Here is a 16,162-nt window from a genome sequence, read left to right on the forward strand (position 1 = left end):
GATAGTTTATTGTGAATCCCAAGTTGTGTAAGATTTGGATGGTTTGGTGAGTGTGTAGAACACATTTGTTGAATGACTTGGCTTTTATTAGCCAGTCGTCTAGATAGGGGAAGACATGAATTTGTTGCCTTCTGAGATGTGCTGCTACTACTGCCAGGCATTTTGTGAATACTCTGGGTGCGGTTGTTACCCCGAATGGACTGTAAACTGGTAGTGTTGTCCGTCCACCACAAACCTTAAATACTTCCTGTGGGCAGGATGTATGGGAATGGTTCTTGTATGGTTAAAGCCTGGATCTCACTTACCCTTCTGAGGGATGTGATAGCAAAAAGGAAAGCCACTTTCCATGTGAGGAACTGTAGTTCGCATTTATGCAGAGGTTCAAATGGGGGTCCCATGAGCCTTGTAAGAACAATGTTTAGATTCCACACTGGAGAGGGTGGTAATCTGGGAGGAATAATCCTTTTTAGTCCTTCCATAAAGGCTTTGATCGCAGGTACTCTAAAGAGTGACAAGTGTTGTCTATTTTGTAAGTAGGCTGCTAATGCTGCTAGGTGGAGACGTATGGATGAGTATGCCAAATTACATCTTTGCAAATGCAGTAAGTAGCAAATGATGTCCTGGATGGATGCATCCAGTGGGTTTATATTATTATTAGTGCAGTAAATGGCAAATCTTTTCCATTTTGCAGCATAGCAGGCTCTAGTGGTAGGTCTTCTGGCCTCTCTTATAATATTCATGCAGTCTGGTGGCAGGTTGAGGTAACTGAACTCTAGGACTTCAGGAGCCAGATCGCCAGGTTCTGTTGACCTGGATCTGGGTGTCTGATTTCTCCATGGTTCTGGGTTAATAAGGACGGGGAGAGATGCAGTTTTTGATGTGGAACTAGCGAGAGTTCCAGTAGTGTTCGGAACCACGGTTGGCGTGCCCATGTGGGAGCTACTAGGATCAGTTTGAGAAACTGTTGCCTGAGCTTGCGTACCACTAATGGAATGAGTGAGAGAGGCGGAAAAGCGTACGCAAATCTGCCTGACCAGTTCATTCATATCGCATTGCCCTTTGACTCCGGGTGGGGAAACCTGGCGGCGAAGGTTGGGCATTTTGCGTTTTCGTGTGTGGCGAACAGATCTATGTCTGGTTGGCCCCATTGTTGGAAAAAGGGCAGTAGGACTTGGGGATGTAGTTCCCATTCATGGATCTGTTGAGTTTGTCGACTTAACAGATCTGCAATTTGATTGTGAACCCCTGGAAGGTGTTCTGCAAGTAGGTATATTTTCTGGGGAATGGCCCATCTCCAAATGTTCTGTGCGAGCTGGGACAGCTGAAGAGAATGTGTGCCTCCTTGTTTCTGTATGTAATAAATGGCAGTCATGTTGTCTGTCCGGATGAGGACAGTTTTGTTCTGGAGATGTAGTTGGAATGATTTTAGTGCTAGGAACACTGCTAGCAGTTCCAGGTAATTGATATGGAGCACTTTCTGTTGAGTGGTCCATTTGCCCTGAGTGGTGTGGCCCAGGAGATGGGCTCCCCATCCTGTGAGCGATGTGTCCGTTGTCAGCACTATCTGTGGAAGAGGCTCTAGGAACGGCTGCCCTTTGGAGAGGTTTGTTATGTTTCACCATTTCAGAGAGCGATGTGTGCGGCTGTCCACCAACACCAGATCTGTAAGTTGTCCGTGAGCCTGGTTCCACTGACGTGCTAGACATTCTTGCAAGGTACGCATTTGAAGTCTTGCATAAGGCACAATGAAGATGCACGACGCCATCATGCCTATGAGTTGCATGAACACTCTTGCTGGAAGAGAGTGTTGGATTTGGAATTTTGTGATAAGAGCTTGTATATTGGCTATCTTGGCTGGGCTGGGATATGCTAGGGCTGTGGGGGTGTTTATGGTGGCTCGTAGATAATGATGTATGTGAGAGGGTTGGAGATGAGATTTGGGATAGTTTATTGTGAATCCCAAGTTGTGTAAGATTTGGATGGTTTGGTGAGTGTGTAGAACACATTTGTTGAATGACTTGGCTTTTATTAGCCAGTCGTCTAGATAGGGGAAGACATGAATTTGTTGCCTTCTGAGATGTGCTGCTACTACTGCCAGGCATTTTGTGAATACTCTGGGTGCGGTTGTTACCCCGAATGGATGGACTGTAAACTGGTAGTGTTGTCCGTCCACCACAAACCTTAAATACTTCCTGTGGGCAGGATGTATGGGAATGTGGAAGTAGACGGCCTTGAGATCTAGTGTGGCAAGGAAATCGCCTTGTTGCAGTAGTGGGAGCACTTATTGATGAGTGATCATATGGAATTGATCTGAGTTGATATACAGATTTAGGGGTCTGAGGTCGAGTATTGGTCTTAGAGTCCCGTCCTTTTTGGGGATTAGGAAGTAGAGTGAGTATACCCCTGTACCCTGATGTTCTAAGGGAACTGGTTCTATTGCGTGTCTTTGAAGCAATGAGAGAACCTCTTGTTTGAGGAGCGTAAGATGGTCTGGTGACATGGAATGCTGTTTGGGTGGTATGTAGGGGGGGGGGGGGGGGGGGAGGGGTAGTTGTGAGTTCCAGGCAGTAACCATACTGGATAATTTGTCTTACCCACTTGTCTGTTGTGATGGAGTTCCAGACAGGTAGGAACTGTTTTATTCTTCCCCCGACCGGAGTGGAATGGTCTGGGGGGAGTGCAGGAAAGTCACTGTTTTGTGGCAGGGGAGGTACGAGTGTTGTTATTACCTCGACCTCGCCCCTTGTTGTTTCCTCTGTATCCGCCTCTAAAATATCCTCTACTGGGGGATGTTTGTGTAGCGGTTTGGAATGTATAGGAGGTGTCCGCTCCCATATTTTTGGAGGCTCCTCTATAGAAGGAGCGCCGAAAGGAGCCACGTGGTTGGGGAGACTGTAATGCTTCCATGGACTTATCCGTCTGTGTCCTTCTTCATTTTTTCAAGGGCAGTGTCTACTGCTGGCCCAAAGAGCTGTTCCTGATTGAATGGCTGACTAAGTATGGTAGTTTGTACCTCTGGCTTAAAGCCTGAAATGCATAGCCAGGCATGTCGTCGAAGGAGCACACTTGTGTTAATTGCTCTAGAGGCGGTGTCTGCGGCGTCAAGCGCACATTTAATTGCTGCATTTGAAATAAGTTTTCCCTCCTGGATAAGGTCATTTGCTTGGGTTTTATATTGGTCTTGCAGATGTTGTAAGAGAGTCTCTAATTGATCGTAGTGGGCCCTGTCGTAGCGTGCTAGTAGGGCTTGGGTGTTGGCAATACGCCAATGATTAGCGGCTTGTGCTGCTCCTCTTTTGCCAGAGGCTTTTAACAGTTTGGATTCTTTGTCTGGGGGTGGTGTATCTCCTGTGGTTTGGGAGTTGGCGCGTTTCCTAGCATTGGAAATGACCAATGAATCCAAAGGGAGTTGCCCTTTGATGTAATTAGGATCTTCAGGGGCAGGCCTGTATTTCTTTTCTATCCTTGGGTTGAGAACTCTGGCACGAACGGGGTCTTTAAATACTTCAGGGGCGTGTTTTATGACTCCTTTAATCATGGGCAGAATTTGTACCGACTGTTGAGATTGTTCGAAAGTGTCTAATAGGAAGTCTTCCTCTGGTGCGTTTGAGTGCATTGTGACGCCGTGGTAAACTGCCGATCTATTTAATAATTGGCTAAACCCCAGGTGATCATCAGGAGGCGATGGTTTTGAGGGATATGGCTGAGGGTCAGGCATGTCTGGTAGAGGGAATGCCCAATCATCCAGTGGGGAGGTGTCTGGATCCGTGAATGGATTATTAGGGTCACCCCCACCCCCTAGGTCATCATCATCATCCTATGGAGGTGGTGTAGGTAAGGGTGGTGTAGGCAGAGGGGGTGGGATAGGAGGCAGTATAGGAGAGGAAGGAGGCATAGGGGATGTTGCAGAGTCCTTCCTGTTTACAGGAACTGGGGCAGGTGGTGTGTCAAGTTTCCGTTTTTTACAGGGCACCGCGGTGACATGTCCAGTCTTGGGGTTGATATAAATCTTTTTCCGCCTTGAGTCGATGGGATCTGGATGAAAAAGTTCTTGTTCTTCAGGAACAGTCTTTGGTACTGATTCTTTCGGTTCCGATCGAGGTTTTGGTTGATCGGTGGATTGTTTGGCTTTAGGAGGTGTATGAGAGTCCTTAGCCGTTGGTTTCGGTACCGATTATGGTTTCGGTGCAGATGTCGGTTTCGGAGCCGAAGGTGTATCTGTAGGCTTGGGAACCTTCGGTGCCGGTTTATCTATTGGCCTTGGTGTTGTCGGGGCCGAAGGCGTTGGAGCCGATTTCGGTGCCGAGTGGTCTTTTGTCTTCGGTGCCAAGGGTGCCGGTTGGACAATGACATGCGGTTTGCTCGGTCCCGAGCTACCGGAAGGCTTATGTTTCTTCGGAGCCGAGCCCGGAGGCGGGGTTTCTGAAGAATGTTTTCGGTCTCGGCTGGGGCCAGTAGGCGAAGTCTTGACCAATGCCTTTGGGTTTTGGTGGGGTTGGGGCAGGGGCAGTAGTACTCACATGTTGCCCAGGAGTGATGGGGTCGTCTGAGTCGTCTGCTTCGGAAATTATTTGTAGATCTTCGGAATCTTCCGGGACATCAGGGCCTTCATCAAAGATGTCCTCTGGTTCCGGAGCTGTGCTCTGTGCCATGATGTGTCGTCGAGCCCTTCGATCTCGAATGGTCTTTTTGGATCGAAAGGATGCGCAGGCTGGACAGCTGGACTCGTCGTGTTCAGGTGATAGGCACAGGTTGCAGACTTTATGGTGGTCACTGTGCGGAAATTTTGCTCTACACTGGGGGCATATTTTGAAAGGCGTCCTTTCCATGAGCTGTAGGCCTCACGGCGTGGATAGGCCCAGCGGCCTGTGTCGACGTCCGGAATCGAGCCGCGGAAATCGATGTCGAGAATGAAGGTGCTTCGATGTTTTGTGTGAAGTTTTGCGCTTCGAAAAGCTTGGAATTGATATTTCCAAGCGGAGCGGAAAAGTTGCATCCGAACCCAATGGCGGAAAAAAAACAATCTAACGATGGAGTTGATGCCCATGCGCACTGTCGTCCAAGGGAGGAGTCACCTATCTCGTGACCAAAGACTTCTTCCGAAGACGACAACAACCTGCAAGCATCTTAGCCCAACACCAGATGGCGATCTACTATCCTAAGTGTGTGATCTGCAGCTCATACGCCTCGAACAGTCATTTTTTTCCTCTGGCACACAAAAGCCCTTCAACAATCCATCAAATGGTAATTTTACACTACCTTGAAAAAGTGCCACCTTTTGTGAAGCCCATGGACAACTATTAACTTCAAGCTAAAGAGGGACTACAAAACTTCAAAGTGAGCAGTAATGGCCCCACAGTACCGCACAACCAATAGAAGTTAAACAATTTAAAGTGATCGCGCTTCACCTCATTGGGTCCTATTGCACATGAAACCGACCATTTGTAAACCAATCCCAACCAACATAGGAAGTGCTGCTAAATCTCGCATGAACAATCAATAGTTCATTGTAACTTTGGTCCCAACAGTACAAGTCAGTCCATCATGATAGATGATTCTTCATACAGCACGTTGAATCCCCAAACATGTTATTCCCTGACTTAAGTCTCACCCAGGTTGGGTCAATTGCAACCCCCTACTCCTTCTCCTCCCCCAAGAGGGTGCTGCAAGGATCCCCCTTGCCTGTCAACCTATAGAAGTGAGGCAATGTGCCGCGTCTGGACAGGACCGTCTGTTGCCCTCTGCCTCTCCCTGGGCCGGTGCTGCAACAAGGGGCACAGACCCTGATGAAACCCTCTTGGAAGGATGAAACGCGTTGGCTGGGCTGGAAATTTAAGCGGGGACAATAAAAACATTTTTGGAATTCAATGTTATGGGTTCTCTGTAATAATTGACAATGAAGACGTATCTATCAAGATGGAGTGACTTGCACTATTAGACACAAGATGCAATATTTTGCAGCGCTCCCTATGTTGGTTGGGATTGATTCTGAAAAGAGACTGTTTAGTTTTGCAAAGCACCAGGCAGGGAGACACATTCTTGCTCTCTCCGATTTCATAACTTCTGATCAGCTGGAGTTAAAAATACATATTTTGTTGTATGCAGCATTTAGTGGCCAGTTAACCTAATTTAAAATCAAGACCGGAAAAGGAGAAGCATCACATTCTACATATACACAAAGATTATTAGCTGAGTGGTTCTAGTGGAATACCGAATTTAAAAAAAAAAGAAAAGAAAAGGAAATACCTTTGCGAACAAAAAGGAAATCTCACCTTCAGACTCCTCTTTATCACTTATGTCTAGGTCTTCATCTTTCTCATCATCTTCCTCATCCTCCTTTAACAGAATAATACACTTGTGAAATAAAGTTAAAATGTTCTGACAGATGCATAACTAGACACACAAAAAAATCTACAGAAACTATGGCAGCAAAAACTGAAATAATTGCCATGAAATACCCTTGGCTGAGCCTCAGGTCCAGAAAAGCCAGACATACACAGATAAAGAAATATACACATGCTCAGGTGCAAACACCACACTCACTCACTGGTTTTTATTTTTTAATTTGCCTTATCTGCAATCAGATAGAAATTCAGACTTCCTCGACTGTACCCTGTTGTCCCAAAACAGCTATAAAAGAATTTATAATGAATTTAACTAGTAGACTTCATCAATATTCCACAATGGTAAATTGGAATGAGATCAAATATTCTTGGCTCTCCTGGAGCCCATGCCTCCTAAATATGGCCTGCATATCCCAACACTCTATGCCTACCCACAAAGGAAAAATACACATTTATTACAGTGCAATAGTTAATGGATGAACTGAACAATGCAGTTCAAGGGCACTCTTCCAACAAGTAACATAAGAGCTATGCAGTTTCCTGCGGTATACAGGTATGACTTCATCCCAAGAAACAACAAAAGCAGAGATATTGTTCTGTTCAGACCAAAATCCTCTCCATGGCTTTGAAACCTGCTTCACACTGTTCCATCAAATTTCTTCAACTGCTTTACATTAAGAACCTACTGCAGTGCTTTTATCAAGCTGTACTCAACGGCAGATCTTCTGAAAAGTAGTACAATCCATCAATCCCCCCTCTCCCCCAAAGCTACAAGAAAGGCAGCAACCACTCCCTCTTACAAGGCTATGGAGTAACTGGAGGTGGTCATGGATTAAAAGGTGTAGATGAAGATCTTTTTACATGAATCCCTGTGGTGACGGCTGTCTACTAGTCATCTCTGTTATGGTTCGACCAATCATCCATTACTGGGTTCCTTGCCTTTCCTTAAGCACACACTGTGTAGAATTTGTGCATTTAAGTGGAATGGAACTTGTGCCCATTTAGAAACCTGTCTGCATATTAACCAAGCGGGTGCACCCCAACAGGCTACCTCACAAGGGTTGATGTGATAGTCTGCCTTCCAATTTGTTCAGCACACACAACTGCAACCGTAGTAGAGAGAACATGCATGAAGCAAGCGGTCCAGTAGCGATGTACAGCTGGAGATCACCAAAACAATTCACGTTAAAAAAAGGTAAGTTAAAAAAAATGAAGGAGGAGCGATGAGCAATGGTAAAGAGACTTAGGAGAGGCATGTGCTGCCAAAAGTGCTAAAAATTAATTTAAAAATTGTTCCGGATGTCAGCAGAAGGACACAAGTCATTAATCAAGACCTGGTAAAGAAATGCTCCAGAAGAGGTACAAAAAGAATAGGAAGGAAAGCCTTTGAACAAGAAGCAGGGAAATGAGATAGACAAGGAATTCACCCAAAAAAAGGACAAGGGGCTGATCCATGCCTACTATATGTATGCATTTTAATGTATTGAAAACAATACGTCTCCAATAACAAAGAGCTAAAGCTGTAAATAGACAAGATCTAAAAAGGTTATACAAGTAAGCAATATTCGAATTGCAGCAATCATCAAAATGGGAACGAAAAAGAACTGCACTGCAGGCATCCCTGTGTCAAATATACCAGATGTCCCAATAAGGCCTCAATTTCACATGTTAAGGGTGTTATGGCAAACAGGACAGTCAACACACCCAAAATATTTTCCAATGTAGTGTGTACCAGGAATTAGTTGCAAGTGTGCTGAACTCCTTCAGAATTTGCTAACAATGTTTTTGTAAGGTTGAAAAGCAGACCATTGTGGAGGCTGGAAAGCATGATGCAGTCACAGGAAGAATCTAGAAAAATACTCAGATACAACAAATGCAGAAGTGAGAACTCCTTCTTTGTTTTGGATCTTGCACTGAAACATGGGGCATGTCACCGGTGTAGGAATTGTTATCTGCACACTGATACCAATCACTCCCATGCAGAACACTCACTAATGATCATGTAGTCAAAAAGTTGTTTCACTTTCGGAGGTGCACCTCTAAAAAAACGTTAAGGCAACAGCTGTTCAGGTACGATTATACCTGATGGAAGAAATGACAGCCTATGGGGTGCAATTTAGCTTTCTTTCTATGATGTCTCACTTGTTGCTCTGCTAATGGTGTGGCACCAAAAAACAAGACTAGCAAATTAGTCAGTGGAGACCAGGCTGCAAAGTTTCCAGGCAATAATGCCAAATAATTGTATCAACCAGCCTTTGGGCTCCAATTCAACCAGTTGTGGGCTAGTGTAATTTTGAACTTCTTCAAAAGCCTAGGGTCTACACAATGCCCTCCTTGGGGAACAGGAGGTATAGGGAATATATACTCCCAGCTCCCTTTCAATAGGGCCCATCATGATTACAATGCTGACAAGAAACATAAGAAATTCGATGGAGAGAACACTGTTATGATCTGTTGGCATCTGAACAAAAACTAGAGGAATGTGGGATGGAGGAGTCTAGAAAGGGAGCTGTGAAGATAACACTGAATCCTGCTCTTTAGAGGCTTAGATGGCAGCAGAGCAGAAGGTGAAAGTAAAGTGGTTTGGCAGTGGAAGGAGTTGAAGAGGACAACGACTTCTGTATTTGATGGTGGCCTTATCTCCTACCACCACATCTACCCCTGGAACCACAAAATAACTGTGCTGATAGTTCAACAGGTTGCGAGGGTCGCCTCAGACCAATAACCAAGGCTCTTCAAATATTGGCAAAGAACAAGTTACTTACTCTCAGTAATGCTCCAAACCGCAGATTTCTCATCTTGACTATTCGCCCATGCACCAGCATGGATCCAGAGAATTTTACCCGCAATGATCACTCGTGCCGCTAGATGGTGGTCTGGTGTTTCGCTGTGACTCCATGCCACCCCAGAAGTGACCGAGCAGAGCTCAGTGCACATGGACATCATGAAGTTTGTCCGACATAAGGCTGACACATTCGCCACCTTGGTCGGGATACAGAATACATTCAACTTACGCCGCTAAACACAGGGAGGTGTAGGTTGCAGATGGTGGGGTGCGTGGATCTGCCCTGTTGGTGAGAAAGGTGGTCCTCCCGAAGGTGTACCCAGATCATTGCCAAACAACTGCTCGGGCACTCTGCACCCAGCCTAGGTCAATCAAGATGACCTGGGCTTGGTCAGCCATTAGTTTACTCAGACCTCGAGGTGGGAGAGTTAGCTGTGGAAACAGGGACATCTTAAGTATTTTCAGGGCCCAGGGCTGAACATATTTTGGGCCCCCTACTCAGAACAAATCTGAATGATACTTTTTTAGCTCATTCACAACCTCAACTATGGTGAGATAATGGACAATCCTCTCCCTTGGCCAATCAACATCTCTCCCTTGGCCAATTAACATCTGGGCACAACCCTGCAACAAACAGCTTCTCTCTGGCTGGCCAACACCATAAGAAAACAAATTGGTTATTTGAAATCTTTATACAGTCTAGGACTGCCACACAAGCCTAATGAGGGGGCCTTTTGAAAGGTGGGGGCTCTGGGATAGAGCCCACTTTGCATATGCCTTAAAACGCCTCTGGGAGGAAATGCGTACCAGAGCTGTGTGACTCATTTCAAACAGAATGCATCTGATGGAAGCCTTTGAGGGACCTCCAAGACACAAAACTATGTGCACTCTTGATGGTGGCGAACAGATCAGGCCTGGGTGATTCACACTGGTTGAAGATGCCCTGCACTACTGTAGCAAAGTGACCCTTTTTGCATGATCCCCCACCTCCCTTGCCTGACATTTGATGCAACCTGACTTGATGTACCCTGGGTCCCTGCCAATCAGGTTCCCAGGGCCTGTGTTCTTTCCCAAGACTGTACCTTTGTATCCACAATTGGCACCTCCGTGGCCACAGGTAAGCTACTTTCAAAAGGTACCAAGGGCACTGTGATCAGGGAAGGTCGCAAGGGACTGCAGCACCTTTTGTGCCACCCTTAGCGGCCCTGCACCTTAACACGCACACACTGCAGGTTGTGTGTTTTGGTGCAGAGAAAAGTGAAGAGTCGACATGGCACACATCCCTCTGTGCCATGCCTGCAATCCACAGCCTAAGGCCTAGGTATCACCCCTCTAACAGGATGCCCTAAGGTGAAGGTACAGAGACATAAGACCTGTACCCATACAGTGTCTAAGTCGATTCTTAGACATTTTAAGTCTAATAAAACTATAAAGAGTTTATTGTGAAAGAGTTGGTCACCACGAACTCCACAGCTACACAATGGCTTTCCTAAAAACTGGGAAGTTTGGTAGAAAACGTCTCAGCACATTAAACCCACACTAATGCCAGTGTGGGATTTAATGTTAAAAAGCACTTGGAGGGCATCTTAGATGTCCCATGAAAATCGACCAGCCCTGGTGTGGTTCCGGAATGGCTGCCCACCATCTGCCAGCACCAGACAGGTTTCTGGACCACTAGGTTGAGAGCCTTCGCTCTCTGGGTCCAGAAACAAAGTCCATCCTGGGCAGAGGTGTCATGCCTCCTCCCCCAGGGATGGGCTGGGTCCACGAAACGGGAAGCTTCAAAGGTCTGCCGCCTTTGGACGCTGTCCCTGTCTTTTGCTGACCCCAGCAACTGGTTCCCACCAGTTCTGACCCCTACTTTGGGAAGGAGAATCAGCAGGAAATCCAAGAGAGGAAGAGAGGTGTGCCCACCTATGCCAACCACGCCCCTCAGGTGGGGAAGGTGAGGTGAAGCACACATCTGAGTCCCCTCCATCTTGAAGATGAGGGGACTCAGCCAATTAGGAAGAGGCTCATGTCCCCTCTCACTGGAGAGTGGCATAATAGGGGGTGTATACACAACAAGAAAGGGACCTATTGGTCCCGACATGCACATCCCTTTGAAGCCCCTAAATCTAGTATTTAGGGGCGACCCTGAACCTTGCCTCCTCAAATTCGATGAAGGAGGACTGAAGAACTGATTTGCCCTCTCTCGTTTGTCAAGCCAAGTCAGGAGCTTCCCAGTCCTGTCTTCTACCTTATAGAGGCGGTGCTGGGTTGCCCGGTGACTAGTCTTGGCCCCATCCGATGCAGTATCTCTGTATTCCTTTAGCTTTAGCCTTAAAGTGTGTTGGACACCCTCTTGCTCCTGATCAGTAAGCTTAGATTCCAACTCCAAGATCTCACACTCAGGTGTCTCAAATTGAGCCCTTTTATCCTTTTTATGTCCTACAATGATCAAGTGGCCATGTCCCTTAATAAATACCTTCTATGCCGCCCATCGAGTTTGTGCAGAGTCTACTGAGGATTCAGTAAAGTAGTGTTCCATTGCTTCACAAAGGCGTTCATGGATACAAGGTATCTTGAGGTACCAAAGATTGGAGTATTATTCCTCGGCGGGCAAGTCAGTTTTCAAGGCTATAGACCGCCCATATTGGGGAATGATCAGTGATACCCCTTGCCAAGCGGTGAACCTCCCGGAAGTGGGGGTGATGGTGTGCCAGGGTTAAGTTATAATCAATGCAGAAAAGACTACTATGTGCACCTGAGTGGAACGTGTTTTGTTTTGATGTCAGATTGAGGAAGCACCATGTAGCCACGAGGCCAAGAGCCAACAGGAAGTCATCCAGCGGGCGACGAGGGGGCCTCATCTGGCAGGGATGCGGAGGTACTCTCATCACAGTGTGCCATGTTAAAATCCCCGCACATTAGCAATATGCCATCCGGAAAGTGGAGGAGAAATGAACTCAGGCCATAGAGCGCAATATCGTACAATCGCGGAGGGACGTAGAGGGAAGGAAAATGCTACTTACCAGTATACATCTGTTCTTGGCATGTAGAGCTGCAGAGATTCACACTGTGCATAGATCGCCATCTGGTGTTGGGCTCGGATGCTTGCACCTTGTTGTTGTCTTGGAAGAAGTCTTTTGTAGTCACAAGATAGGTGACTCCTCCCTTTGATGATAGTGCACATGGGCATCGACTCCATCCTCAGTTTGTTTTTTGCCATGAAGGGAAATTATGGAGTTTGTAAGAAACAGAAAGATGTCCATGAGAATGTATCTAATTAAGATAACACTGGAACAGATACAGGTTCCGGGGAGGTGGGTGGGCGTGTGAATCTCTGCAGCTCTACATGCCAAGAACAGATGCATACTGGTAAGTAGCTTTTTCCATTCGAGGCATATGAGCTGCAGAATTCACACTCCGTGCATGGACTGTACAGCAGTGTCTCCCCTAGCGGCGGTCGACTGTATCAGTTGCAGTGGTTTGAAAAAGTGTCTTAAGAACAGCTTGGCCTACAGAAGCTTGTTGCTTTGCCTGCACATGTACACAATAGTATTTGGGGAAGGTGTGTGTGGAAGACCATGTTGCTGCCTTACAAATGTCTTCTAGGGGAATGTTCCCTAAGAATGCCATGGAAGCCCCTAGTTTGCGTGTTGAATGCGCTCTAGGGGGAATTGTTAACATACATTTTGCTTTCTGATAGCATATTTGAACACATTTTACTATTCACCTGGCAATTCCGACTTTGGAAATCGGATTCCCTTCATGAGATGGAGAGAAAGCTACAAACAGTTGCTTTGTTTTCCTAAAGGCTTTAGTCCTGTTTATGTAAAGTAAAGCTCTTTTGACGTCGAGTGTGTGAAGAGCTCTTTCCGCTACCGAATCAGGGTTTTGGAAAAATACTGTTAACTACTGATTGATTAAGGTGGAAAACAGAGATTACTTTGGGAAGGAATTTTGGAGTTGTCCTAAGAACCACCTTGTTACGATGTATTTGTAAGAATGGTTCTTCTATGGTTAAAGCCTGGATCTCACTTACTCTTCTGAGAGAGGTGATTGCGACAAGGAAAGCTACTTTCCATGTAAGGAATTGTAATTCGCATTTGTGTAAAGGCTCAAATGGGGGACCCATCAGTCTAGTAAGAACAATGTTTATGTTCCACACTGGAGAGGGTGGCAGTCTGGGTGGAATTATCCTTTTAAGGCCTTCCATGAAGGCTCTGATAGCGGGTGCCCTAAACAATGACTTCGCTTAAGCCTACCTCCTCGGCTGAAGGGAAGCCTGCCCCCTCGGCTGAAGTGAAGCCTCCCCCCTCGGGAGATAAATGTTGTCTGTTTTGTAGGTAGTCTGCAAGGGCAGCCAGATGTAATCTTATTGAAGAGTATGCCAGATTGCATCTTTGTATATGTATCAAATAGCAGATAATGTTCTGAACTGAAGCATCTAATGGGTCAATTTTGTTATTTTTGCAGTAAATGACAAATCTTTTCCATTTAGCTGCATAGCAAGCTCTAGTAGTGGGGCGTCTGGCTGGAGGTTAAGGTAACCGAACTCTAGGATTTCAGGAGCCAGATCGCTAGATACAGTTGTGCTGGATCTGGGTGCTTTATCTCTCCATGGTTCTGCGTTAGCAGCTTTGAGGAGAGACGTAATTTGTGGTGTGGAACTACTGAGAGTACGAGTAATGTTGTGAACCATGGTTCCTGTGCCCATGTTGGAGCAACTAGGATCATCTTGAGAGATTGTTGTTTGAGCTTGCGTACTACTTGTGGAATGAGCGGGAGTGGCGGAAAAGCGTACGCAAATCTGCCTGACCAGTTCATCCATATCGCATTGCCCTTGGAGAACGGGTGTGGGAACCTGGCGGCGAAGGTTGGGCATTTTGCGTTTGCATGTGTGGCGAACAGATCTATGTCTGGTTGGCCCCACATCTGGAAGAAGGGTTGAAGAACTTGCGGATGAAGTTCCCATTCGTGTACCTGTTGAGTCTGACGACTTAACAGATCCGCAATCTGATTGTTCAATCCTGGAAGATGTTCTGGCAGAAGATATATGTTTTGTGGAATGGTCCAGCTCCATATACTTTACGCTAGGTGAGATAGCTGCAAAGAATGTGTTTATCCTTGTTTCTGTATGTAATACATTGCTGTCATATAGTCTGTATGGACTAAGACAGCTTTGTTGAGGAGATGTGCTTGGAACGACTTTAACGCTAGAGATATTGCCTGTAATTCTAGGTAATTGATGTGGAACAGTTTTTGTTGAGTGGTCCACCTGCCCTGAATTGTGTGGTTTAGGAGATGGGCTCCCCAGCCGGTGAGTGATGCGTCTGCTGTTAGCACGATCTGTGGAACTGGCACTAGGAACGGCCGCCCTCTGGAAAGGTTTTGTGTGTTCCACCACTGCAGAGAGAGATGTGTGCGGCTGTTCACCAACATCAGATCTGTAAGTTGACCTTGAGCCTAGTTCCACTGACGTGCTAAGCATTCCTGTAAAGGGCACATCTGAAGTCTTGCGTTAGGTACAATGAAAATGCAAGAGGCCATCATTCCTATGAGCTGCATAAACACTCGTGCTGTAAGAGAGTGTTGGGGCTGAAACTTGGAGATGAGGGTTTGCATACTGGCTATCCTTGCTGGATTGGGGTATGCTAGAGCTTTGGAAGTGTCTATTGTGGCTCCTAGATACTGATGTATGTAGGAGGGTTGAAGGTGTGACTTGGTGTAGTTTACTGTGAACTCCAAGTTGTGTAGCAGTTGAATGGTTTGATAAGTGTGGTGAACACATTGGTTTTAAGACTTGGCTTTTATGAGCCAGTCGTCGATGTATGGAAATACATGGATTTGTTGTCTTCACAAGTGTGCTGCTACTACTGAAAGGCACTTTGTGAACACCCTGGGTGCTGTGGTCACCCCAAATGGAAGGACTTTGAACTGATAATGCTGGCCATCCACTGTGAACCTTAGGTATTTCCTGTGAGCAGGGTGTATGGGAATATGGAAGAAGGCGCCCTTGAGATCTAGTGTGGCAAGGAAGTCGCCTTGTTGAAGCAGTGGAAGAACCTGTTGAAGAGTGATCATGTGAAAAGTATCTGACTGTATGTAGAGATTGAGAGGTCTGAGGTCCAGTATTGGCCTTAGGGTACCATCTTTTGGGGGATTAGGAAATATAGAGAGTAAACTCCTGTTCCTTGATGTTGTATGGGGACTGGTTCTATTGCATGCTTTTGAAGCAGCGAAAGAACTTCCTCTTTGAGGAGTGTCAGATGTTTCGTGGACATTGGACGATGTTGGGTGGAGTTGCTGTAAGTTCCAGGCAGTAACCATACTGGATAATTTGTCTTACCCACTTGTCTGTAGTGATGGAATTCCAGACAGGTAGGAACTGTGAGAGTCTCCCTCCCTCCGTCTGGAGGGAGTGGAGGAAAGTCACTGCTTATTAGTGGGAGAGGCGCGAGTTGTTGTTACCTCGGCCTCTTCCTTTGTCATTTCCCCTGTACCCACCACTAAAATATCCCTTGTTGGGGATGTTTGTGTGAGGTTTTTGTAGGAGGAAGAAGCAGTGTCTGTACTGATGTTTTTGGATGTGCCTCTATAGAAGGAGCATCGAAAGGAACCTCGTGTAGATGGAGACTGTAATGCTCCCATGGATTTAGCAGTCTCCGTGTCCTTTTTCATTTTTTCTAAAGCTGTATCCACAGCTGGGCCAAAAAGTTGTTCCCGATTGAACAGCTGATTGAGGATAGTTATTTGTACCTCCTGTTTGAAGCCAGAAATGGGCAACCAGGCATGTCTCCTTAGTAACACACTAGTGTTAATGGACCTAGATGCAGTGTCTGCTGCATCGAGGGCACACTTGATTGATGCATTAATTATTAATTTACCCTCTTGAATCAGATCATTGGCCTTGGTCTTATATTGATCAGGCAAATGCTGCAATAGGGTTTCCAGCTGGTCGTAATGAGCCCTATCATACCTGGCAAGTAATGCCTGCACATTGGCTATCCTCCAGAGATTAGCTACTTGGGCAGAAACTCGTTTGCCC

At 46.2% G+C, this 16,162-nt stretch overlaps 1 protein-coding gene across 4 annotated transcripts in view; it reads right to left on the bottom strand.

Annotated features, from left to right (window-relative positions):
• SETD1A (SET domain containing 1A, histone lysine methyltransferase) overlaps nt 1-16,162 on the bottom strand; it is a 1,055,844-nt gene that overhangs the window by 338,832 nt on the left and 700,850 nt on the right. For all 4 annotated transcript variants that reach the window (XM_085618738.1, XM_085618739.1, XM_085618737.1 and 1 more), the window contains exon 13: nt 6,273-6,336. In XM_085618738.1, the coding sequence (XP_085474864.1) occupies nt 6,273-6,336 (64 nt within the window). The remainder of the gene's footprint in view (nt 1-6,272; nt 6,337-16,162) is intronic.

This window comes from Triturus cristatus, chromosome 7, assembly GCF_964204655.1.
Source record: "Triturus cristatus chromosome 7, aTriCri1.1, whole genome shotgun sequence".
NCBI lineage: Eukaryota > Metazoa > Chordata > Amphibia > Caudata > Salamandridae > Triturus > Triturus cristatus.